At 44.5% G+C, this 25,608-nt stretch overlaps 1 protein-coding gene across 2 annotated transcripts in view; it reads left to right on the top strand.

The window, feature by feature from the left end:
* SORL1 (sortilin related receptor 1) overlaps positions 1–25,608 on the top strand; it is a 178,335-nt gene that overhangs the window by 96,348 nt on the left and 56,379 nt on the right. For both annotated transcript variants that reach the window (XM_053593547.1, XM_053593548.1), the window contains exons 19-24: positions 1,117–1,208; positions 2,703–2,949; positions 3,605–3,743; positions 16,758–16,931; positions 18,783–18,896; positions 23,256–23,378. In XM_053593547.1, the coding sequence (XP_053449522.1) occupies positions 1,117–1,208; positions 2,703–2,949; positions 3,605–3,743; positions 16,758–16,931; positions 18,783–18,896; positions 23,256–23,378 (889 nt within the window). The remainder of the gene's footprint in view (positions 1–1,116; positions 1,209–2,702; positions 2,950–3,604; positions 3,744–16,757; positions 16,932–18,782; positions 18,897–23,255; positions 23,379–25,608) is intronic.

Consider the following 25,608-nt stretch of genomic DNA (forward strand, 5'->3'; position numbering starts at 1 on the left):
CAGTGGAGGAAGCAAAGGGACACAGAAATCGGTTCTGTTGATGATAGTGCTATGGAGAACGTAAAACGGGGGCTGGGGGATCAGGCCGTGGGGGAGTGGAGCGAGATTAGGAAAGGGGGCACAGGTGCGTCTTGAGGGTGTGTTGTCTGAGCTGATCCCCAACTGGGGGGAGGAGGATTTTAGTGTCTTCCTCACTGCCAGATGTGAACATGATGCCCGGTGCCTGGCACCTCCTGAGCACTGCGTGGGGGGTCTTGGTACTTCTCTTTCTCTCTTTTCTTTGCGTGTGACCAGCACTTTGCTAGGGGCTAGAAGAATGCAGGTGAAGCCTGAGGGTCTGCCTTCCACAGGCTTGTGGAGCAACCACTGTATATCTCAAATACTATTTATGCAGAATGGTGTGGATGGGTCAGTGACCAGATGTACCATGCTTGTTGCTCAAGGCGGGTCACAAGAATTAGGAACAGAGGTGGGCCTGTAGGTGAGTTTCAAAGGAAAATATGTTGATTAGCATGAGGTAAGCACTCCAATTTGTACAAATAATCAACACACTGAAAATGGCATAAATGTATTTATGATCTATGTACAAAAGACTTAATAAAAGAAAAGAAATAAAATGAACTTAAAAAAAGAAAAAAGAGTCTATGAGAATAAGCAGTGGGGTTGGCAGGCTTGAAGAGCCATGAGATCACCTCCCCAGCAGAAGAGAAGAGAATGTGAGTCCCAGCTGTGGACTCTTCATTGTAAGGCAGTGACACTGGCATGTGTTTGGGGGCAGCACAGAGCCATCAGAGAGTTTGGAATGTGGAGTAATGTACTTGCCTGAGCACTTGGTGAGTGCCTGCTCTATACAGGTCCTCACGCCCTGGGAGCTGGGAGCACCAGACATGGTTCTAGCTCCTTTATTAACTTGCGAAAGTGGTCACATGAGCAAGAGGGAGGAACAACTGTTTCTGAATGGCAGTCAGGGCAGGTTTCCCAGGCCAGTCTGGTAAGGGATCTCAGGGCGGCATAGAGGGGGTGTCTATAGGCAGAAGCTGAGTAAGGAACCTTTGGCCAGGTGGGTCTTTGAAGGAGCCCAGATGCATGTCAGCCTTCTCCCCCTGTTTTTGTCAGGTAGCTAATCCAGATGGTGACTTCCGACTCACAATCATCAATTCCTCTGTACTCGATCGACCCAGGGCTCTGGTCCTTGTGCCCCAAGAAGGGTAAGTGTAGCCCCAAAAGGAAATCAGCGTTATGTCAAATCCTGCAATGATAGATTCTTGTGGAAATAAACTGCTGGACAGAAACTCTGTTTCTCGTGACTGCGGTTGAGATAATCTATTACCTGAGATTTTTGAAACTGTAGCTTAGTCATCACGGTCAGGTAACTCCATTTGCTTTTCATTAGAAATGTCAAAATCTCTTGGAGTATCCAGATGTCTTAGAAAGGTGGTGTTGAAAGAGAGTCTCTGTAGACTCGGGCAGGCCTGCTTAGACCCTGTGAGGAGTCCTTTTTTTTTTTTTTTTTTATTAAATCATGGCTGTGTACATTAATGCGATCATAGGGCACCATACACTGGTTTTATAGACTGTTTGACACATTTTCATCACACTGGTTAACATAGCCTTCCTGGCATTTTCTTAGTTAATGTGTTAAGATATTTATATTCTACATTTTCTAAGTTTCACATGTACCCTTGTGAGATGCACCATAGGTGTAATCCCACCAATCACCCTCCCCCCTCCCTCCGCTCCCTTTCCCCCTTCCCCATATTCTTAGGTTATAACTGGTTTCATAGTAGGGCTGAGTACATAGGATACTTTTTCTTCCATTCTTGAGATTTACATGGAGGGACCTGTGAGGAGTCTTAAGCTTTCTGCATGCTGCAAATATTTAATTCAGTGGTTCTCAACCTTCCTAATGCTGCGACCCTTTAATACAGTTCCTGTGGGTCGCGACCCACAGGTTGAGAATCACCGATTTAATTCATTCTTTCCTCTGCTTTCACAGAATGCACCTGGGGAATGCCAAGGTGCTTTTTATTCAATCATTAACTGAAGGAAACACAACTAAGAGGGAAATTCTGGATTAGCTTCTTTAGCTTTTCTCCTCTCGTGGCATTTGTGATTGAGAACACTTCTTTCAAAGAAATTCTAAAAATCACATATGTACCCAGTTGAAAATAGAGAGAACAGAAGTTTATGAAATGAAAAGTGTATTTTCTTTTCATTCTTAACCCTTCACCCTGGTACTTCCTGGGGATAATCATTGTTAATTTGTGTATGATCCACCATAACTTTTACTCATATTATCCTCAAAACACATACTCCCCAAGTAGAATCATAACCTGTTTACTATTCTTTACCTTTTAAAAATTACTTAATATTTATTGACAATAGTTTTATGTGTATTTTATTGTATGTACCATAACATAGAACTATGTCTATATATTAATATTTAGGTTGATAAACACATATACATTTCCTTGTACGTTATCTTTGCATAATTTGATTCTATCCATACATAAATTCCAGTAGAGGGATTTCTGGTTCAAGGAGTTAGGAGTTTTCAAATATTACAATTACAGATTATTATAATAATGTTGAAATAACCAGCCTGATTGTTCTGGAGAGGTTTCTCGCGTTTTTGGAGCAGTATTTGAGCTCCCATTCCTCTAGTCTTTATGGGACATGTATTCTGTTCCCATTTGGATCAGGGTGATGTTCTGGACGGACTGGGGAGACCTGAAGCCTGGGATTTATCGGAGTGACATGGATGGTTCTGCCGCCTATCATCTGGTGTCCGAGGATGTGAAGTGGCCCAATGGCATCTCCGTGGATGACCAGTGGATCTACTGGACGGATGCCTACCTGGACTGCATAGAGCGGATCACTTTCAGTGGCCAGCAGCGCTCAGTCATCCTGGACAACCTCCCGCACCCTTATGCCATTGCCGTCTTTAAGGTGAGGCCATTTGTGGCCACCATCGCTGTCTGCCAGAGCTGGTGGAAAGCGTGCTGACGGCAAGAGCCTGCCGACTCTGGGCATTTGCAGAGATGCAAAGAATGAAAAGTCTGAAAAGAATGGCTCATTCCCAGATTTGAGATAATTTATTTCAGTCTATTTGGAGGGATGCCAGGGGCGTGAAAAGGTTAAAAGTGAAGGTTATTTCTGTGAACATTCTTGGCTTGCCCTTCAGTGTCAGGAACCTCATTTGGGGGGCATCCTCGTCTCTTGTGAGGCTTGCTCACTTCATGCCCTGGTGACTTGTGATGAGCTTTGTCCTACTGGTGACGCCTTGCAGTTTCAATTGACTCTAGAGAACAGACGGCTCTTCTCACATTGGGAAGCAGATTTTACACTGGGAGGAACGGGCTTGTAGTTAAACCCCAATGCTTGTCAGATAGTTTCTTCTGGGCATTTCCTTCTGTGGGGATATCTGGTAAGGTTTGGATAAAATTGTTGACTCTTGCGTTTAAGTGGAATCTTGATCAGGTCAGTCATTCACCAATAGATGTCAGCTGTCTCCAGTCAATTCACAATAGATGTCTTGTCTTTACAGAGGGTCCAGAATAAGGATCTAGAGAGCTGGACTAACGGGCAAAGGTTTTCATTTTAGAATGAAATCTACTGGGATGACTGGTCACAGCTCAGCATATTCCGCGCTTCCAAATATAGCGGGGCCCAGATGGAGATCCTGGCCAGCCAGCTCACAGGGTTGATGGACATGAAGATTTTCTACAAGGGGAAGAACACCGGTAAGGCAAAAATCTCCTCTCTTGTCTCTGTGGAGTTGATCTCAGGAAGGGGACTGCGTGTGGGCAGTCTGGCTCCGAGCGGGATCTGGCAGCCTGCGTCTTTGTTGTCACGACAACATGCACATTATTTAATTTCTTCCTAATGACATCTTAATTCCTTTTCTAATGATACACAAACAGCTGGAAGACAGCGTGTTTTTGCCTGCCTAGACTGTTGGTGCTGGTGGGTAATTACACCCTCCTCCTGCCCTTGGCCCCTCACTGATTGGCGGTGTGGCTTCTGTTGCAGCTGGGAGAGTCAGGGCGCGCCTAATCCCTACTTGGCGCACGGGCGGGGAGAGACGCTGTGCTGGGTGTTCTGACGGTCGTTGCTTGCTGACAGGGTTTCCTTCTTCCTCTGCAGTTGTACAGACAGCCTTTGCTAACCGAGCAGACTTTGCCTCTGTTGCGACGGTGTGTGCAGTGATTTGTTGCTGTATTTAATTTCCCCTACCATGAAACTCTAAACCCCACGAAGGAGGAGAGTATATCTTTTATTTTTCCTTAACAATCTACCAATGTGCTTAGTAGGTGCTCAATTCAAATTTGTTAAAAGAAGGAATGAAAAGGGATGGAGGAAGAGTTTCAGTGGGTGTGGATGAGTGTTTTTCAACCTTTTTCATCTCATGGCACATTTGAACTTGTACTTAAACTTCTGTGTCACACTTATATTGATTAAAAAAAGAGTAATAAAAAGAATATACTTATTGTGCTTTTAACTTCTTTGGAAAATAATTTTATGATTTCTTTTTTTCTGGAGGTGAAGTGTCACTCTGTCACCCTGGGTAGAGTGCCGTGGCATCATACCTCACAGCAGCCTCAAACTCTTGGGCTCGAGTGATCCTCTAGTCTCAGCCTCCCGAGTTGCTGGGTCTACAGGTGGCCATCACAACATCCAGCTATTTTTAGAGACAGGGGTCTCACTCTTGCTCAGGCTGGTCTTGAACTTCTGAGCTCAAGCAATCTGCCCTCTTTGGCCTCCCAGAGTGCTAGGATTACAGGCATGAGCCACCATGTCTGGCCTTTAATAAATGATCTTTAGAAATTTTCACAGCACACGTAAGATCTCTTGACATACCACTTGAAAATCACTGGTATAGACAGTAACTGTCTTAGAGATCTTTTGGGTGAGGCTTCAAGAACTACCACACACCTTTGGTCTGCTGGTACTAGATTCTGAGACTATTCAGTAGACAGTCTTCATCCTCCACGACTGCCCTTGACTTTCCTTACCCCCCCAACCCCACTGTGAATGTTAGAGGAGAAAGATAAGAGGATTCTCAAGAAGAATAGTCCCTTTAAGAATTTCCCACCTTATCTCAGCAGGATTAAATAGCATCCAGGCTCTGCTGACTCTCCTTTACTGACAAACTGCTAGATTTCCTTTTTTGAACTAGAATGTTTATATTGTTTTGTGGGTTTGGCTGACTCTGTACTAAGAGAAAATTGACAGGGGAAATAATACAGTTATAGATATCATCATTTTTCCTTTGGGACCACGAAGATAGCATGAGAACACCCTTAGAAAACTAAAAGCGTCCCATAAGTGCAAGTCTCTATTGGGTCTTCACAACTGACCTGTGAGGCAGGGAGGGCTGATATTACGATTCATGGCTTGTAGATTAAAGAATTAAATCTTAGGTATTAATTAGCTTAACCAAAGTGCCCTCGCTGGTTAAGGAGCTTGGCTTTCGTTACAAGTCTGGCACTAGATGGAGAACTCACATTCTTTCTGGGGTGGGGGGCTGTTTTAAAATGGTGAGGGATAAAGAAATCTTGCTTCTCAGCTCAGGTGGCTGTAATCTCTGAGCCTCTGCTGATGGAGGGCACCTACCCCCTCTGATCTGTCTTGTTGGCCAACAAGGTGGATTTTCAGCCTTTCTCTTTACCTGTCCGCAAGAGCAGGGAAGCATGTGTTTGCACACATAGCAGCTTCTCAGCTGTGGTGTTCCGATGAAGCTGATGGTCCCTGAGTCCCCACTCACTGGTCCTGGCGGGACTCTTCATCCGACTGGCTTGAACACAGCTGACCTGCTGTTATACCCATGACCAGGGAGTAGTGGAGAGGGAGTCTGTGCTCTGAGCAGGTGCATACGTGGTGTCCTGGCGCTGGACAGACAAGGCCTGTGAGGCACACTTTAGGTATGGTTTCCTCTCTGCGCCTCAAAGAGTCACCTTCATTTAAACTAGCCAGGTCATTCTGTGGATTGGAGCAGGCTTTGGCTAGAGGAAAGGTTGGTTAAAAAGGAAATAATGTGCTTGCTGGTGGAACACAGACGCAGATGTGTTCAGGGTCAGCTGTGACTGTCCCTGTGGGCCTGGGCCAGTTACTGCCCCACTTTGCTCCTTTCTTATTTGCCTTGACTGTGAGCGGGACACCTCCAAGAGGCCTTCTGCTTCCACACACAGGGCTGGAGAAACAAGTTTATAATCTCTCAGGCAGTCTGGGCTCGGTCGAGGCTTTTGCCCGGTGTCTGTGCTGCCTGTGTGCCCCGTGTGTCTCGTGACCTTGAACCTGTTGGCTCTAACCTGCCTGCTTTTTTGGACACGGAGAGGGTCTTACAAGTCTGCATTGTGTGTTGGTGTTGGCAACCCCCGATGGTAGTCAGTTCAGCTTCCCACAGTCAACCATTGTTCAAAAATAATAAATGGAAAATTATAGAAATGAACAATTACTACATTTTAAATTAGTGCGTCATTCTGAGTAGCACGAGGAAATGTTGGGTCATCCCACTCTGTCCCACCAAGGACACGAATCACCCCTTTGTCCAGCAGACCCACGCTATGTACTCTGCCCACTTAGCAGCCATCTCGCTTGTCAGATAAACGGTCATGGTATCATAGTGCTTATGTTCAAGTCACTCTTCCTTTTCTTCGTAATAGCCCCAAAGATCAAGAGTCGTGATGCTGGTAGTTCAGATATGCCAGAAGAGAAGGCAGAAAGTGCTTCCTTTTAAGTGAAAAGGTGAAAGTTCTTGACTTGATAAGGAAAGAAAAAAATCCTAGACTGAGGTCGTGAAGATCTGCTATAAAAATGAATCTTCTGTTCATGAAATTATGAAGAAGGAAACAAAATTCATATATAACATCTATAGGGTTCAGTACTATCAGTGATTTGAGGCATCAATGGGGGTCTTGGAATATATCCCCTGCACACAAGGTGGGACCACTGTATCAGCCAGTGTGAAATTATAATAACAGCTGCGTTTATTGAGGGGGGGGTCCTGTGTCACAGTGCCAGGGTGACGTTCTCTGTGGGCTTGTGCAACCTCACTCAGTCTTCCCAAAGACTTCCGTGTGTACTGTTAATATTTCCATTTTATAACGAGAATGTGAAAGTCAGGTTTAGATTTAGTAACTTGTCTAGGTGATGCTTTTAGTAACTGGTAATAATTTGAGCTGTGGTCTAGTTGACGTCAAAACTTGAACTTTAATAAAGCTATTAGTCTCTGCTCTGTTGTTGGAATAGCAGTGCCCTGGTAATGCGACAGCCGTTTAGAGGCACTGTACTAGATTTTGATTGATGTTGGTTTATAATAAAATTTTTGTTCACTTGGAACATTGACCCGTTTGGGCTATTGGGTTATAAATGGGTGCATTTTTTTTTTTTTTAAGACCTGGCTGATTTTCAAGTAATGTTACTGGGATTTATGCTTTGTAAAGGGAGAATTTTTTTTTTCTTTTGTAAAGAGGTTACTTGGTAAGATTATCAATGTATTCAATTGCTCCTGCAATGACTTTGGTCTTTTGGAGTTTTGAATTCTTCTGAGACTGCAGTAAGTACATTCTTTTAAATATCTGTAATGAGGGCAAATATTTATGATTTGGAATGTATTTGGTTTTTATAATTGTCAAGTGTGCAGACGCTGAAGCAAGATAATTACATTTTTGGCCCTTAAATTGGTGGAGGAATTCCAAAGGGAAAATCTAAAAATGTTCTGTTCCATGGAGTGCATGGGGACCAAAAAAAGGAAGAAACCACAATGTTCTGAATATGCCCAGTGAAGCCATCGTGGGCCTGAGTGCTTGGTCTTCTAAGGGAACGTCTTTGTAGGTGATCACTGTCCCTTGTCCCCTCTTTACAGTGGGATGATTGTCTTCATTTCAAATGTGTTGCCTACCCAGGACTGATTGGCATCCTGGATCAGAGGTCTGTGGCCGTGATGCGAATTCTGCAAATTCTCTTCCATTCTCTTCCAGGCTCTCTCCGACATAGCACTTTTGTTTTCTGCTCCGTGGCTCCGTGACAGCTTCTCCGCCTACCTCTTGTAATAAAGTGGCTGTCTTGGTTTGGGATTTGTCCCGGCTACTGTGTCTCAGACTGTAGTTCTGCATGGCTTTGTCCAGATCAGCCTTCTGAAACATGACTCCCCATCTTGAGTTCTGTCCCCTTAGCCCCTGCTAGCTGGGGTAGGAACCTTTGCATACGAAAATGTCAGTCACGTTATTTTACAGACACAATCCCTGTGAAAATATCATCCTGTAATTGAGTACTTTTTTTTTTTTTTTAGGTCTTTTGCCCATTTTTCTTTTTTCTTTCTTTTTTTTTCTTTTTTATTGTTGGGGATTCATTGAGGGTACAATAAGCCAGGTTACACTGATTGCAATTGTCAGGCAAACTCCCTCCTGCAATCATGTCTTGCCCCCATAAAGTGTGACACACACCAAGGCCCCACCCCCTCCCTCCATCCCTCTTTCTGCTTCCCCCCCCATAACCTTAATTGTCATTCATTGTCCTCATATCAAAATTGAGTACATGGGATTCATGCTTCTCCATTCTTGTGATGCTTTACTAAGAATAATGTCTTCCACTTCCATCCAGGTTAATACGAAGGATGTAAAGTCTCCATTTTTTTTAATGGCTGAATAGTATTCCATGGTATACATATACCACAGCTTGTTAATCCATTCCTGGGTTGGTGGGCATTTAGGCTGTTTCCACATTTTGGCGATTGTAAATTGAGCTGCCATAAACAGTCTAGTACAAGTGTCCTTATGATAAAAGGATTTCTTTCCTTCTGGGTAGATGCCCAGTAATGGGATTGCAGGATCAAATGGGAGGTCTAGCTTGAGTGCTTTGAGGTTTCTCCATACTTCCTTCCAGAAAGGTTGTACTAGTTTGCAGTCCCACCAGCAGTGTAAAAGTGTTCCCTTCTCTCCACGTCCACGCCAGCATCTGCAGTTTTGAGATTTTGTGATGTGGGCCATTCTCACTGGGATTAGATGATATCTCAGGGTTGTTTTGATTTGCATTTCTCTAATATATAGAGATGATGAACATTTTTTCATGTGTTTGTTAGCCATTCGTCTGTCATCTTTAGAGAAAGTTCTATTCATGTCTCTTGCCCATTGATATAAGGGATTGTTGGCTTTTTTCATGTGGATTAATTTGAGTTCTCTATAGATCCTAGTTATCAAGCTTTTGTCTGATTGAAAATATGCAAATATCCTTTCCCATTGTGTAGGTTGTCTCTTTGCTTTGGTTATTGTCTCCGTAGCTGTACAGAAACTTTTCAGTTTAATGAAGTCCCATTTGTTTATTTTTGTTGTTGTTGCAATTGCCATGGCAGTCTTCTTCATGAAGTCTTTCCCCAGGCCAATATCTTCCAGTGTTTTTCCTATGCTTTCTTTGAGGATTTTTATTGTTTCATGCCTTAAATTTAAGACCTTTATCCATCTTGAATCAATTTTTGTGAGTGGGGAAAGGTGTGGGTCCAGTTTCAGTCTTTTACATGTAGACATCCAGTTCTCCCAAAACCATTTATTGAATAGGGAGTCTTTCCCCCAAGGTATGTTCTTGTTTGGTTTATCGAAGATGAGGTGGTTGTAAGATGTTAGTTTCATTTCTTGGTTTTCAATTCGATTCCAAGTGTCTATGTCTGTGTTTTTGTGCCAGTACCATGCTGTCTTGACCACTATGGCTTTGTAGTACAGACTAAAATCTGGTATGCTGATGCCCCCAGCTTTATTTTTATTACTAAGAACTGCCTTAGCTATATGGGGTTTTTTCCGGTTCCATACAAAACGCAGAATCATTTTCTCCAAATCTTGAAAGTACGATGTTGGTATTTTGATAGGAATGGCATTGAATAGGTAGATTGCTTTGGGAAGTATAGACATTTTAACAATGTTGATTCTTCCCATCCATGAGCATGGTATGTTCTTCCATTTGTTAATATCCTCTGCTATTTCCTTTCTGAGGATTTCATAGTTTTCTTTATAGAGGTCCTTCACCTCCTTCGTTAGGTATATTCCTAGGTATTTCATTTTCTTTGAGACTATGGTGAAGGGAGTTGTGTCCTTAATTAGCTTCTCATCTTGACTGTTATTGGTGTATACAAAGGCTACTGACTTGTGGACATTGATTTTATATCCTGAAACATTACTGTATTTTTTGATGACTTCTAGGAGTCTTGTGGTTGAGTCTTTGGGGTTCTCTAAGTATAAGATCATGTCGTCAGCAAAGAGGGAGAGTTTGACCTCTTCTGCTCCCATTTGGATTCCCTTGATTTCCTTGTCTTGCCTAATTGTATTGGCTAGAACTTCCAGCACTACGTTGAATAGTAAAGGTGACAGAGGACAACCTTGTCTGGTTCCAGTTCTAAGAGGAAAAGCTTTAGTTTTACTCCATTCAGTAAAATATTGGCTGTGGGTTTGTCATAGATAGCTTCAATCAGTTTTAGAAATGTGCCACCTATTCCTATACTCTTCAGTGTTCTAATTAGAAAAGGATGCTGGATTTTATCAAATGCTTTTCTGCATCTATTGAGAGGATCATGTGATCTTTATTTTTGCCTCTGTTAATGTGGTGGATAACGTTTATGGACTTGCGTATGTTAAACCAGCCTTGCATCCCTGGGATGAAGCCTACTTGATCATGATGAATGACTTTTTTGATGATAAGCTGTAATCTGTTGGCTAGGATTTTGTTGAGAATTTTTGCGTCTATATTCATGAGTGAGATTGGTCTGAAATTCTCCTTTTTGTTTGGGTCTTTTCCTGGTTTTGGTATCAGGGTGATGTTTGTTTCATAGAATATGTTGGGGAAGATTCCTTCTTCCTCAATTTTTTGGAATAATTTCTGCAGTACAGGAATAAGCTCTTCCTTGAAGGTTTGATAGAATTCTGGAGTGAAGCCATCTGGACCGGGGCATTTTTTGGTTGGAAGATTTTTTATTGTTTCTTTGATCTCAGTGCTTGAAATTGGTCTGTTCAGGAGCTCTATTTCTTCCTGGCTGAGTCTAGGGAGAGGGTGTGATTCCAAATACTGATCCATTTCCTTCACATTGTCAAATTTCTGGGCATAGAGTTTCTGGTAGTATTCAGAGATGATCTCTTGTATCTCTGTGGGATCAGTTGTTATTTCCCCTTTATCATTTCTGATTGAGGTTACTAGAGATTTTACTTTTCTATTTCTTGTTAGTCTGGCCAATGGTTTATCTATTTTATTTATTTTTTCAAAAAACCGACTCCTTGTTCATTAATTTTCTGAATGATTCTTTTGTTTTCAATTTCATTGATCTCTGATTTGATTTTGGAGATTTCTTTTCTTCTACTGAGTTTAGGCTTAGATTGTTCTTCTTTTTCCAATTCCATAAGATCTCTTGTGAGATTGTTGATGCCCTCTCTTTCTGTTTTTCGAATGTAGGCATCTAAAGCGATGAATTTTCCTCTCAAAACTGCTTTTGCAGTATCCCACAGGTTTTGGTAGCTTGTGTCTTCATTATTGTTCTGCTCAAGGAAGTTAATGATTTCCTGTTTTATTTCTTCCTGCACCCATCTGTTATTCAACAGAAGATTGTTTAATTTCCATGCCTTTGGGTGGGGTCGAACGTTTTTGTTAGAGTTGAGTTCCACCTTTAGTGCCTTATGGTCTGAGAAGATACAAGATAACATTTCAATTCTTTTGATTCTGCTGATATTTGTTTTGTGTCCCAGGATATGATCAATTTTGGAGAATGTTCCATGGGGTGATGAGAAGAATGTATATTCTTTATCTTTGGGGTGGAGTGTTCTATATGCTTCTATCAAGCACAGTTGTTCTAGGGTCTCATTTAAATCTCTTATATCTTTTTTTAATTTCTGCTTAGAGGATCTGTCCAGCTCTGTAAGAGGAGTGTTAAAGTCCCCTGTTATGATGGTATTATCAGGTATCATATTGCTCAGACTGAGTAAGGTCTGTTTCAAGAATCTGGGAGCATTTAAATTGGGTGCATAAATATTTAGAATTGAAACGTCTTCTTGTTGTATTTTTCCCTTGACCAATATAAAGTGACCATCTTTGTCTTTTTTGACTTTAGTTGCTTTAAATCCACATGTATCTGAAAATAAGATTGCAACTCCTCTTTTCTTCTGAATTCCATTTGCCTGAAAAATTGTCTTCCAACCCTTGACTCGGAGCTTTAATTTGTCTTTTGAAGCCAGGTGTGTTTCTTGCAGACAGCAAATGGATGGCTTGTGTTTTTTAATCCAGTCGGCCAATCTATGTCTCTTCAGTGGGGAATTCAAGCCATTAACATTTATGGAGATAATTGATAAGTGTGGTCGTATTCTATTTGTCTTATTTTGTGAGAGTCCATTGCTTAGTTTTATCTTTTGGGCATCAGTGTGGAGGTTAGGTTCTGTCCTTTAATTTCTGAGTTCTTACTTTGCTGCTGATCCATTGTGGTGGTCAGTGTGCAGAACAGGTTGAAGTATTTCCTGTAGAGCTGGTCTTGTTGTGGTGAATTTCCTCAATGTTTGTATATCCGTAAATGATTAGATTTCTCCGTCAATTTTTAAGCTTAGCTTAGCAGGGTACAGAATTCTGGGCTGGAAATTGTTCTGTTTAAGTAGATTAAAGGTGGATGACCATTGTCTTCTTGCTTGGAAAGTTTCATTAGAGAAGTCTGTGGTCACTCTGATGGATTTGCCCCTGTAGGTCAACTGGTGCTTACTCCTGGCAGCTTGCAGAATCTTTTCTTTTGTCTTAACTTTGGATAGGTTCATCACAATGTGTCTTGGAGAAGCTCGGTTAGAGTTGAGGTGACCTGGGGTCCAATATCCCTCTGAAAGGAGTGTGTCAGAATCTTCGGTGATATTTGGGAAATTTTCTTTTATAATATTCTCTAGTATGGCTTCCATTCCTCTGGGGCATTCTTCTTCCCCTTCTAGGATTCCTGTAACTCGTATGTTGGAACGCTTCATAAAGTCCCATAATTCTGACAGTGAACGTTCTGCTTTCTCTCTCTTCTTTTCTGCCTCTTTTACTATCTGAGTTATCTCAAGAACTTTGTCTTCTACCTCTGAAATTCTTTCTTCTGCATGGTCTAACCTGTTGCTGATACTTTCCATTGCATCTTTAAGTTCCCTAATTGACTGTTTCATTTCCTTCAGCTCTGCTATATCCTTTTTATATTCTTCATATCGTTCATCTCTTATTTGATTCTGTTTTTGGATTTCCTTTTGGTTATTTTCCACTTTATTACTAGTTTCCTTCATTGTTTCTATCATTTCTTTCATTGTTTTCAACATGTGTATTCTAAATTCCCTTTCTGTCATTCCTAACATTTCTTTATAGGTGGAATCCTCTGCAGTAGCTACCTCATGGTCCCTTGGCAGGGTTGTTCTGGACTGGTTCTTCATGTTGCCTGGAGTTTTCTGCTGATTCTTCCTCATGAGTGATTTCTTTTATCTGTTTCCTTGCCCTAATTTTCCTGTCACTTCCTCTTGCTCTTTAAGTTCTCGTGCTTGTGGACTAAAGGTTACAGGAACAGAAGGGTGAGAAGGTTGAAGAGCAAAAAAGGGATGAAAGAAAGGAGGACCAAGTGATAAGAAAGAAAAAAAGAAAAAAAAATAGAGAAAGGAGAGGGGGTGGGTAAAAGGAATATTGACAAAAAGAAGAGAGGCACAGAAAGAGGGAGACAGAGCAATATAGGTGTACAGTAGGGTACTTTGACACAACCTTAAAAAAACCCCACCTTCTGGGGGTGCCCAGTTGGGTGGTTCCCTTGAGGTCAGTAGCTCTTTGCTAACCTGATCAGACACAGTACCCCACCTCCACCAAGTAGAGAGGAAAGACAAAAATGCTATAAATCAAACCAAAACAAGCAAACAGAAAACTTTATGGGATAAAATTGGGTGAAAAACCAAATAATAGCGGTAGAAACACTAGCAAAAATGGAGTTCTAGTTATTAAAAAAGGCAGCAATGGGAAATTATAATTAAAGTAGAAAAATTGAGAAAGAAAAAGGATCTGTATGGAAAAGGTTGAAATTAAAAAACAAAACAACATCAACAACATCAAAATAAATGAAAAAACCAACCAAACCAAAAAAAAACAAAACACAACCCAAAACAAAGCAGTATGTATATGTTATTGAATATTGTCTGGGCAACACGTGGTCTTCTGGGGTATGAGATGTTAATCACAGTTCTGATACGACTGGAGGCTGCTGATTTCTCAAACCCCAGCAGGTAGATACCCTAAATCTCTCTTCAGCCGACTTAAAAGGCAGTTTGAACTTGTAAACTTGCTGAGCAGAAGCTTTCCCAGGAAGGTGCTTGTCACTGGAATCACTGCTGAATTGGTTATCCACTTACCCAGTGTGCCAAAAGCGGTCTCACTCTGCCCCTGAGGTTTAGGCTGCAAAGCGGCTCAGACCACACCCTTAGGCTACTTGGTCGCTGGGTTACCAGCTCCCACCCGATTCTAGCTCTGCGACCCTGAGGGCGGAGCTTGGCAGGGCAGATTGCTCACAATGGCCCCCTGTGACCCACAGCCAAACACTATTAGCTCCGTCTGGCTCAGCGGCTCAGACTGGGGCCCTAGACAACGGCTAAAGTTCTCCACACTCCCGCTCAGGCTCTCCCCAAGGCAGTTCAACTGAGTGCCAAGTCCAAAGACACCAAAACAGTTCACGGGTAAGGCCTTTCTGGTTTGCAGTCTCGCTGCTACTGAACTTACAGTTGTGAGCGGGTTTAGACGGATTGAACACACGCGACCACTTGCCGTTTTTCCACTGTTTTAGTCCTCCTCTTGGGGTCAAGAAGTCTCTCGCTGACTCCCTGTATCCTCACAGGGGTGATGATAGGCAGATCCCACCAGCCAGAGATGCCTGGAGTCCTATCTCCCCAGACTCACGGTGCCCAGATGCAAGGAAGCTGTTACTCGGCCGCCGTTTTCCTTTTGCCCATCTGTAATTGAGTACTTTTAACTAACATCATATTCTGTTATTGTTCAATATCTTGGACCATCTAGTGATGTGTTGTCCTTTGAATACAAAGTACATGTTCCACGTCCTTGAATTGTTTTTCATTAGTGGTGGCTCTGTGTCGATTCTGAGTTCCCTCTCGTAGCCAATGGCTTGTCCATCGGAGCTAAAGGAGTGGTCTGTGTCCACAGGCTGATCAGGCTGACCTGATGTCTGGGACTCTGGTCAACAAGTTAATAATCTGCTATGGTAATTAAACTGTTATAGTCTGATGGAGTTATTTGCTGAACCTTTTTGACTGTTTCATCCTATGGCCTTTTCTTCCTAAGGAAGTGTATATTTTATCTGTGTGATAATACCTCTTACTTTTTTTTCCTTGGCATCACAATTACACTGTTGAGGTAGAATCGAGATTTTCATTGTTATTTGTAATTCCAGTTGGTAACTGATGAGGTACCCACACCCCAAAGCCACATCACCCATATCAGTGGTGACTGTCCTCAGTGAATTCTGTTTTCTGGCCGGCATGCCAGGACAGGTGTCACTTAGCAGACAGGTCGGCTGGATGGAAATACTTTTTACATATAGTTCTGATGGGGGGAGGGTGCCTCTGTCCATGAGGTAGCACAACTGAAGAATTAGCGGTTGTGACCTGTGAAAGCTTTTATGTTTATTTTTCCCATTTTTTGTGATTAGTAGTTGCAAACAAACGAAAACACAGACATCTCATAATTTTGTCACTTTTCTGTGGCTGCGTAATTGTGTCACATTTCTGGTTGTTACAGAATGATTCATATATCTCTTACTCCCCATCCCTGGAAGGATGAGGGGATAGGAAAACCCCTGTGCCATCTTTGTTCATTCACAAAGACTGTCTGTCAAGAGTGCCAGGTTGGAGTTTATGGACTGTATCTGGCACTTTCTTTGGTGTGCTGAGCCAGGGCAGAGACTGGCTGTAGTAGGCTAGAGCAACATTAACTAGTCCTCACCGTGACGGTGGCTGATGAATACCACAATGATCAGGGTGAATGAATTCCTCATTTAGTGCCTTGGCTGTGTCCTGGCACAAAGGAGTTGAGAAAGGGAGCTCAGAATTTTGTCCTGGCTCCATATTATCCGGGTATTCTAATTAAGGGCTTTTGGGTCTTAAGGAACAGATATGCACTCAAGTGAAAAGAGTCACTGAACGTTAAAGGGAGATAGTAAGGAAGGGTCTAGGTAACCATATGTGGCCTGGACTAGGAATGGCGAGGCCATCCTTTCTCTGCCCTGGGGCCCTGGTGCTGTCCTCTCTTCCCTCCATCAGTCTCCTTTGGTCTCCTGACTCTCTGCAGGCTGACCTTGACTGCATCCCCAGAGCTCGGTTCTCCACCGCCTTAACTTACACCAGGTTTCCACCTGCCGTGTGCCACCTTTGACACCCACCCTCTGTGACCTTTTCACAGCTCCACCTCCTTGGTTACTGTCTTTTCTTTGAGTAACCCAATTCTAAATTCTCAGCAGGGACATCTGGGGCATGGCTCACCTCTGGGTCTGAGACAGCTGAGGCTGGGAGGCAAGTGATTTGTTAAACCAGGGGTGGGCGTGGGGGTCAGGCCTGTCCTCAGGTCTCTGAGCAGAGGTTGCCAGCACAGCAGGTACCCAAAGCTTGCACCTGACCTTTCTGAGCTTCCCATTGTCATGTCCACAGGACAAGCAGGTTGCAGTTGGTCTCCTTGTTCTATTCGGTGCCTTCCTGGTGATGTACGTTGACCTAACCTGGGGCTGTTCGTCCTCTCTCCAGGAAGCAATGCCTGTGTGCCCAGGCCCTGCAGCCTGCTGTGCCTGCCCAAAGCCAACAACAGTAGAAGCTGCCGGTGTCCAGAGGGTGTGTCCAGCAGCGTGCTGCCTTCTGGGGACCTCGTGTGTGACTGCCCTCGGGGCTATCAGCTGAAGAACAACACTTGTGTCAAGGAAGGTGCGTTCCTTTCTCTCTTTTTTGCCCGTCATCCTCCTCTTCCCCCCATCCCTCCTGCCTCCCAGAGCCCTCTGTGTCCTTGCCTTTTGGGGACTATTGGAAAAAGACCAAGGTGATAATCAAATCCACTAGACACTTACAACAATCCTGGTTTGGGTTCTGAGGCCTGTGGTACTTCAGTCCTTAGCCAGGCCTCAGTTGTTCATTTAAAACTAATAGCTGTGCTTTCTGGTTTCGTCCAGATGACCTGGGCTTTCTTCAGGGCTCCCTTCTCTTTTCTTTGGCTGCTGCTACTTACTCATCCCTCAGCTCTGAGGTTCTCCACTCTTTCTCCTGCTTTGTGTACCAGCCTGACTGGGAGCAATGACTAGTGTGACTCCTTCAGAGCTGACTTCCTTACACTTGCCAGTTCCCCACCCTTTCACCCCAACCCAGCCTGGAGTGTCTGCAGAGGGATTCAGTTCTGACTTCCAGGCTGTGATCAGCTGGCTGTAGCATCTTCATGGCTGCGTCTCCTTTGAATTTGAATCTATTGGTTTAAAGTTTTTTTCCTCTGAAAACCTACATCATTTTTCTTTGTTGTCTAATATTCCCACCACCACATCCCTGGTCTCAGGCTATGTGTCTGCCAGTGAGGTGAATCCCCGGAAGGGTACCTTTTCCAGGTAGTGCCCAGATTGATTTTCTTTATTCCCCAGATTATATTTGCTTTGTAATCCTGACCTCGCTTCTCACAGCAGCCCCTGAGTTCAAGGCGGTGAAATACACAATATGTTTAGAAGCCATAGAATCTGTCTTCCTTAAAAAATATAATTGGAGGAAAGATGAGACTTTTTTAGGAGCCAGAGGCTTTCATTTAGCCCCTCCATGTCATCTTAAAGCTATTTAGAAAGAAGGAGAGTCAACACTAAGTTCCAAGAGGAGGGGGAGATGGCTCCATATTCCCCGTCAGAATGCTTTTGATTATCTGGATGAGAGGCAAGTGATCATGTGTCCTTGACCCAGTTTGCCCAGGGGTGCATTATTTTCTGTAAAGTATTATAAGTGCTTGCTTTAAAGAAGACATAGGGACAGAAAAAAAATTCTCAATCCCTAGAGAAAATCTTTGTAATGCATTTGGCTGATAATTGCCCAGATGAAGTGATACATAACTATTAAAATACAGCTATAGACGTATTGAATATGTATGTTGTAATACTGTGTAGATATAGTCCACGAAGGAGCTGGTGTGTAATTCGGATTTTATTATGTTGATGTGGTGTTTTCACTGCTCAGTGGACCAAGTGGTATCATCATTATCCCTTTTCATCATCATAACCACCTCTAAATAGTCCTTCTAACCTGCCTCCTCTCCTTCACTCTTAATTAAGAGAGAAAAGATGTAGGCTACCCTGGAATGCTTCCTTCCCCGTGTGTGCGCACCTGGCATTCTTCCTTTCCCGTTATTATCTAAGGCATAATGGTGTTTTTTTTGTTTTTGGACACAGAGTCTCACTATGTCGCCTTGGGTAGAGTGCTGTGGCGTCACAGCTCACAGCAACCTCAAACTTTTGGGCTTAAGCGATTCTCTTCCCTCAGCCTCCCAAGTAGCTGGGACTACAGGTGCCTACCACAACGCCCGGCTATTTTTTGGTTGTAGTTGTCATTGCTGTTTAGCAGGCTGGGCTGGGTTCAAACCAGCCAGTCCCGTGTATGTGGATGGTGCCCTAACACTGAGCTAGGGCACCACGCCTCTAAGGCATAATGTTGTTAGAGAAGAGGCAATGGAAACTCCAAAGAGAAAGTCCTGTGGTCTAGCACTAAGAATAATACTAGTTTGTTTCCTCCCCTCTGCTCCCCACTGATGCTCAGAGAACACCTGTCTCCGTAACCAGTATCGCTGCAGCAACGGGAATTGTATCAACAGCATCTGGTGGTGTGACTTCGACAATGACTGTGGGGACATGAGTGATGAGAGGAACTGCCGTGAGTCTCCTGGCTTCACCTGGTTATCAAGATGTGCAGCATTTACCATTTGGAAGGGTGGTCAGCTCTTCCTGGGAGGGAGCCTAAGGTGTCTCAGGGGTGTCCAACTCACAGCCCGTGGGCCACTTACAGACTATTTGAGGACTTTTTGGCTTATCTGTGGTGGTGGATAGTCCCAAAATGATGCATGGACCTTTTATGTAGCTCATCAGTTTTTCTTAGTGTTTGGTTATCCAGATGCTTTTGATTATCCAGATGAGCAGCAAGTGATCACATGTCCTTGACCCGGTTTGCCCAAGGATGCATTTTTTTTCTGTAAAGAATTACAAGTGCTTGCTCTAAAGAAGGCATAGGGACAGAAAAAAATTCTCGATACCTAGAGAAAATCTTTGTAACTCATTTGGCTGATAATTGAATAGATTAGGGTATATATAACTATTAAAATATAGCTCTTTATAAACATTAATGCTTATTAGCAGCATGGAAGCTGCTTTTCTCTCTTAATTAAGAGTAAAGGAGAGGAGGCAGGCTAGAGGTGATCAAGGTGCAGACAGGGTTCATAGTCTGAGGAGGGAGTCGAGAAGGTAGACAGGCATTTAACATGTGGCCCAAGATAATTCTTCTTTGGCACAGAGAAACCAAAAGGTTGGGTGAGGAGCCCATGACTGGTGATGCACAGCTAAGTTGATGAAGTTTGGATGACAAAGCAAACAGTTCCATCTCTAGCCATATATTCGATATATAGCATGAATATTAGGTACATATTATTTTATTGATTTATTTTTATTTCAAATAATTTAGGGAGTACAAATGTTTTTTAGGTACATATTTTTAAAATGACTCAGATAAGTTGGTTGACTACTCATTACAAGAGATTTATAAATAAACATCTCATGGTTGAAACTGAGCTGATTTGGCAATCCTTGGCTCTGGCACTGTAATAAAGCTGGTGGCTTAGGGCAGGTGACCAGGTTGACATTCTTTGATTTGTAAATTCAATGTTCAGCCTTTTCAGGGATCGGAAACAGATATTACCCAGTATGGTACTCCAATTGGTTGATGTTGGCTACTTACCAGGCTCAAGAGAGATTGTTTTAATTGTTCAGTAGTGTGTAATTTGGCCTAGATCGTGGGAATATAGGTATGCCTGCCATGTCAGTCTTTGGATGGTCTAATTTTTAACATTCTAACTACTAAAGTAAATGACCCTGTTTGGCACGATTTAAAGAAAAACAACTTCTTACAATGGATAGCTTGTTAACACACAAATTTCCTCTTTTCTTCACTTAATTTTTAATAGCCGTGACATTATACTGAGAAGGTCCGTTCTCTTATCACTCACACACTCACTCTGTAAGTGTGTAGTGCATGCCCTCTGTTCCAGGCTCCATGCTGGGCTTGGGTCTGTGCTTGTGATCAAGAGGGAGATGGGGCTTCCAGTCTGAGGAGGGAGTCAGGAAGGTAGGCAGGCAGTTTCAGTAGAGCCATGAGCGCTGCTGTGGGGAAGTGCTGTGTGCTGGAGGACGGGCACACCAATCAAACTAGGGTAGGCACTATGGAAGGGCCCCGACCAAGCACAGGTGTGGGGAAGGATGTCATAGGTAGGGGACCAGCACGTGGGAGGACGGGACGTCTGGGAAACTGGTGTGGGTTCTGGACAACATTGGAGAATGTGAGGGGGTGCCCAAGGAGGTGAGGCGAGGATGCATGGGTGGTCAGGGTCCAGGTCAGAAAGGGCCAGATGGCACCTGTGGCTCAAGGAGTAGGACGCTGGCCCCATATGCTGGAGATGGTGGGTTCAAACAAAGCCTTGGCCAAAAACTGCAAAAAAAAAAAAAAAAGAAAGGGCCTTGTAGACGTTATTCAAGGAGCAGTTGGGAAGCCATGATGTGATGTAAGATTTCACCTTGGGAAAGACAAGCAGTGGGCAGAATGCTTTGGGTGAGAGAAAAACCAGAGGCAGAGGAGCCAGACACCAAGTCAGAGGACTCCTCTTTCACATATTTACCTTCAGCAACCCAGAGGCTCGTTCCAACTGGTCCTGTAGGAGCAGATAAATGGGCAGCTCTGGATGCTCATCTGGCCCCGGCAGATACGTTAGCCAGTTGTCCGAGGGGCCTGTGCCAGGCTCCCAAGCTACTTCATCCAGAAAGCAATTAGAGAAGCATTCAGCTCAGCAAACCCGTCTGGGCCCTGCAGTCCTCTGGACGCCTCTGTTGGTGGGTAGCATGTTGTCGGCGCAGCCACAATCATTTTCCCGTGGCATCAGTGGCCCGTGGCCCTTTCACACTGAGGGAGAAGAGCTGCTTGAATGGCAGGTTTGGGAAAGCCTCTCTGTGTCTCTTTTCTGCTGAAAGGGCCCATAAAGCCTTGTCTACCTACCAGGATGGCAGGAAGGTGTATTCACAGGGCAAGAGTCAAAGCTCTTTGTAGACATTAATGCTTATTAGCAGCATTGAAGCAATGGTGGAAAGGAGTTTATTATACACTGAGGTCGGGGAAGAGATGCTTCTTACTAAGAGATTGCAAGGACATTGTCCAGTCATAATTAGGCATGGTGGAAGTACAAGGGTGACCTCGTAGGCCATAGCAAGGGGCATAGATGTCACGTCATTCCTCCTCATGCCCTTGGGCTTGCTGTCTACTAAAGGGACAAGCTAGCTCTTGTATTACCTCCAAGATTTGAGAGAAGTGAAGACCCCCCAGCTTTTGGGAGAAGCCGCTTGCCCTCAGTAGTTCCTCCTACCCAGTCCCTGAAACATCCTGTGTTTCAGTTCTCCACGCAGAGGGTAAGGTCCGGTCAGTTCTCCAGGCAGAGGGTAAGGTGCTGGCACTGCCCTCCTCCTCACGTGGTGTGAGTGTTGGCTGGATGAACCTTCTGGAGTCTTTAACACTTCCTTTCTTCTCTGCCGTCTCCCAGTTCCGCTCGGCTCAGGCCCTCACATGTCAGATTGGGACGGGGCTTGGAGATGACGGATGGAGGGGCGTAAAACAGAGCTGGGGACTCAGGACAGGGTGGCTTATCGGTGCCATTGCCTGCGTCTCCCTAATCAGGGAAGCTGTGCGTGGAGGAGAGAGGTGCTTGCAGATGGCGAGAGGTGCCCTAGCGGGCTGCAGGAGAGGGACGGGCTGTGGCTGGGTCTTGCTGGGTGGGGAGTTCAGTGAGGATCCCCGTCGGCTGCCAGGGAGCAGGACTGGGATGAAGGGACACGGGAGGGATGTTGTCACTTAAACAGACTCCTCCAGCTGGGTGGTTGTCAGACACTCGGATTTGACGCGAATCCCCTGCAGTCTTGTCATGTCGCGTTCATCCCCTGCCTCCCACCACAAGTTCAATTACAGAGAGGAAATGGAGCCTCAAATAAAAGCTGCCGCGATGTCTAACAGCGGGATTCTGTGCTGCCACCTCTCACCGTCCGCATCAGCCTTCACTGCTCCCAAGAGCAGCCTGCCTTCCTCTTGCCTTTCCTGGAGCATCTTTCTCTGGCTTCTAAGGCCTGTGTTTCAGCACAGGAGAGTTCTGTATGGGGGCGGGGGAAAACCTGTGCTCATTCTGATGCCAGAAAGGCGTGAGGAATGCCGAGGAAGAGAAGGGACATTTGTTTAGAGCCCATTATAGTCACCACATCCTATTTAAGAGGCTCCAGTCCCAAACTTTGTTCTCTCTTCATAATAGTCCTCCCAAGTAGCCGTTATCTCCGCTTCAGGGTGGAGGGAATGTAGGCACAGAAGGGTCCACGTATGCAAGTTGTAGCAGTAGAGTTAAGATCAGATCTCGTCTTTCTCACTATGATCACACGTGCTTGGCCGCATAACCTAATCTTTATTTTACTGTGGAGGATTCTGAGCCTTATGGAGGTTAAAATGAATTGGCCAAGGGAAGAGGCAGAGCCAGGATTTGCAGCCTAGACTTGACTGACTACAGAATTCTACCTCGGGGCTGTCTTCTCCACCCAGACCGGGCACCGGCTTCTGCAGTGAAATTGAGCTTCCCTGAATGGTAGCTTTGTAAATAAAGGCCTTTCTGCCACTTATTTGGGAAGACACCTTCATGTCTGAGGGATCCAAGGAGGTAATCCAGCTCACCACTCACTCTCCCAGCCAGACGACAGTTCCTCGCGTCTGTCAGCCCCATTCTGATCTGGAAGCCGCTCATACAAAGATGTGCCCTTCCTTCCCTCCATTGTGAAGTTCAGGTTCCTGTACGGTTCATTTTTTCCCATCAGTATAGGTTTAATTTCTGTTGCTGGAATTTAAAATCTGTTTTCTTCTGTTTTTTAAATTGGTTTTGCAGTAGGATATTTGTGTCTGGGGGAATTTATCGTGCCTCATGGAATGTATCTTTCTCTCTCATTTTAGCTACCACCATCTGTGATCTGGACACCCAGTTTCGTTGCCAGGAGTCCGGGACTTGTATCCCATTGTCCTACAAATGCGACCTTGAGGACGACTGTGGGGACAATAGTGATGAGAGTCACTGTGGTAAGGGACATGCTGTCCAGAAATCCCGATTGAAGACAGGGTCACCCCCAGGCTTGCTCATTGGGCTGTACTAATGGGCGGGGTGTGTTGGAAGATTTCTGATATCCCAGCTGGGTGACCACCGCTGTCTCGTGGTAGCATTGAGTCATTTCTTTTCTTTCTTAAAAGGCTTGTTGGTTGCTTTTCATGAGGATTTAATTCCATTGCAAAAACTCGATCCAGAGTTAATGGACCCTGGATTCCTGAGTCTAGACTTAGCTCCTGTCACTTGTTTATTCCTAGATTAGCCTTTATTTTTTAATCTGAAAGATGGGGGAGTGATGCTGCTGTGCCTCGGAGAGGTGTAAGAATGAAAGGTGATAGTAAGGAATTGAGATTTCCCTTCCCTTCCCTTTTCCTTTTTCCTTTCCTTTTCTTTTCCTTTCCCTCTCTCTCCTTCTCTCCTCTCCTCTCCTGTCTCCTTATGTTGTGCTTGGTAGAGTGCTGTGGCATCACAGCTCACAGCAACCTCCAACTCTTGGGCTTAAGCGATTACCTTGCCTCAGCCTCCCGAGTAGTTGGGACTACAGGCACCCGCCACAATGCCCAGCTAAGGACGTGAGATTTCTGAATGAGCTCAGAGGGTTACTGACAGCTGCACAGGTGTGGGCCACATCTCCAAACGGGAGTGAGCTTAGCCTTCTAAAGACTCAGATCTGCACCTTGATGAACGTTTTTTTTTTTTTTTTTAACCCATTTAATTAAATAAACTGTTAGAAGTCAGCAGATGATATCAGCATTGACTGAGCATCTGTTTACTGAATGGAAATTTTTATATTTAGAGAAACAGTGGGGTATAATGGTAAGGAATGAAAGGGATTCTCTAGTCCAGTCCTTCAAATTCCTACACTAAGTGACAGGGGCCTGTAGATGGCAGGAGGCTTCTTCAGAGCGACACAATTAGTTTGTGTCCAAATGGGGAACTGAAATCCTTGCCGCCTCTTTTTAATTCCGTGCCCTTCCTGTTAGACTTTGCTGCCCTGCCATTTTCACGAGACCTAACTCAGTTAGGGCTGGTCCCAGGCTCGTAGTTGCCGGATGTAGCAGGAGTCATCATGGCACCCAGGGCGTGTGGGATTGGAGGCAGGGGAGGAAAGTGAGAGTGGAGGGCAGGCCCTGGTCCTGCCTGGCCCCATGTCTCCCTGTCCATGGGGGCAGGTCCAGCCACACTGTGTGTGTGTGCATGGACAGGGCCTTGCTTTCTTATGAGTAGGTGGTTTGCCTCACAGGGACTGATGTAAGGAAAAGAGAGGCTGCTGGTGAATCGAGCTGACACATGTTAACCAACCCAGCACCAGCAGGCCACCTTCATGTAGAAGATGCCCCCAGCCTGGTAAATTGTCCTGACACATGTTAACCAACCCAGCACCAGCAGGCCACCTTCATGTAGAAGATGCCCCCAGCCTGGTAAATCGTCCTGACACATGTTAACCAACCCAGCACCAGCAGGCCACCTTCACATAGAAGATGCACCCAGCCTGGTAAATTGTCCTGACACATGTTAACCAACCCAGCACCAGCAGGCCACCTTCACGTAGAAGATGCCCCCAGCCTGGTAAATCGTCCTGACACATGTTAACCAACACAGCACCAGCAGGCCACCTTCACATAGAAGATGCCCCCAGCCTGGTAAATCGTCCTGACACATGTTAACCAACCCAGCACCAGCAGGCCACTTTCACATAGAAGATGCCCCCAGCCTGGCACTTGGAGGAAGTTTTTTTTTTAAAATTCCATGGTTTTCTTCATCAAGTGCCAGAAAACATGTCATTGGGACTCACAAGGACATGTTTTCATTCCTACCGTATCTCCCCAGCTCTTAGAAGGCTGCGGTGTACCGCTTGTTTGCTCTGTAGCAGGGAAATCTAGTGGCTTCCATGTTTCTGGGGTCATCTCATTCTCCCACAGGGCTTCATTCCCCCTCCCTTGGTGGCCTGTTCTTGCTAGTTTGTCCTGAATGCTTCTCAAGGCCCCAGTTAGTCCCTTCCTATGCGGCAGGACCTCTTTCTAAGTCTTCACACACTTCCCTTATAATTATTTGACTTGACTTACCATCAGCCTGTCTCTGGACAAGAGTGACCAGGAGCTGTCCTGGACCCTGTGGTTGGCCACTCCTATTTTCCGAGTTTCTATAAATTCGATGCTTCAGCCCATCCAGGCTTCTATAACATGGCACCTTAGACTGGGTAAT

Source organism: Nycticebus coucang, chromosome 6 (genome assembly GCF_027406575.1).
Source record: "Nycticebus coucang isolate mNycCou1 chromosome 6, mNycCou1.pri, whole genome shotgun sequence".
Lineage (NCBI taxonomy): Eukaryota > Metazoa > Chordata > Mammalia > Primates > Lorisidae > Nycticebus > Nycticebus coucang.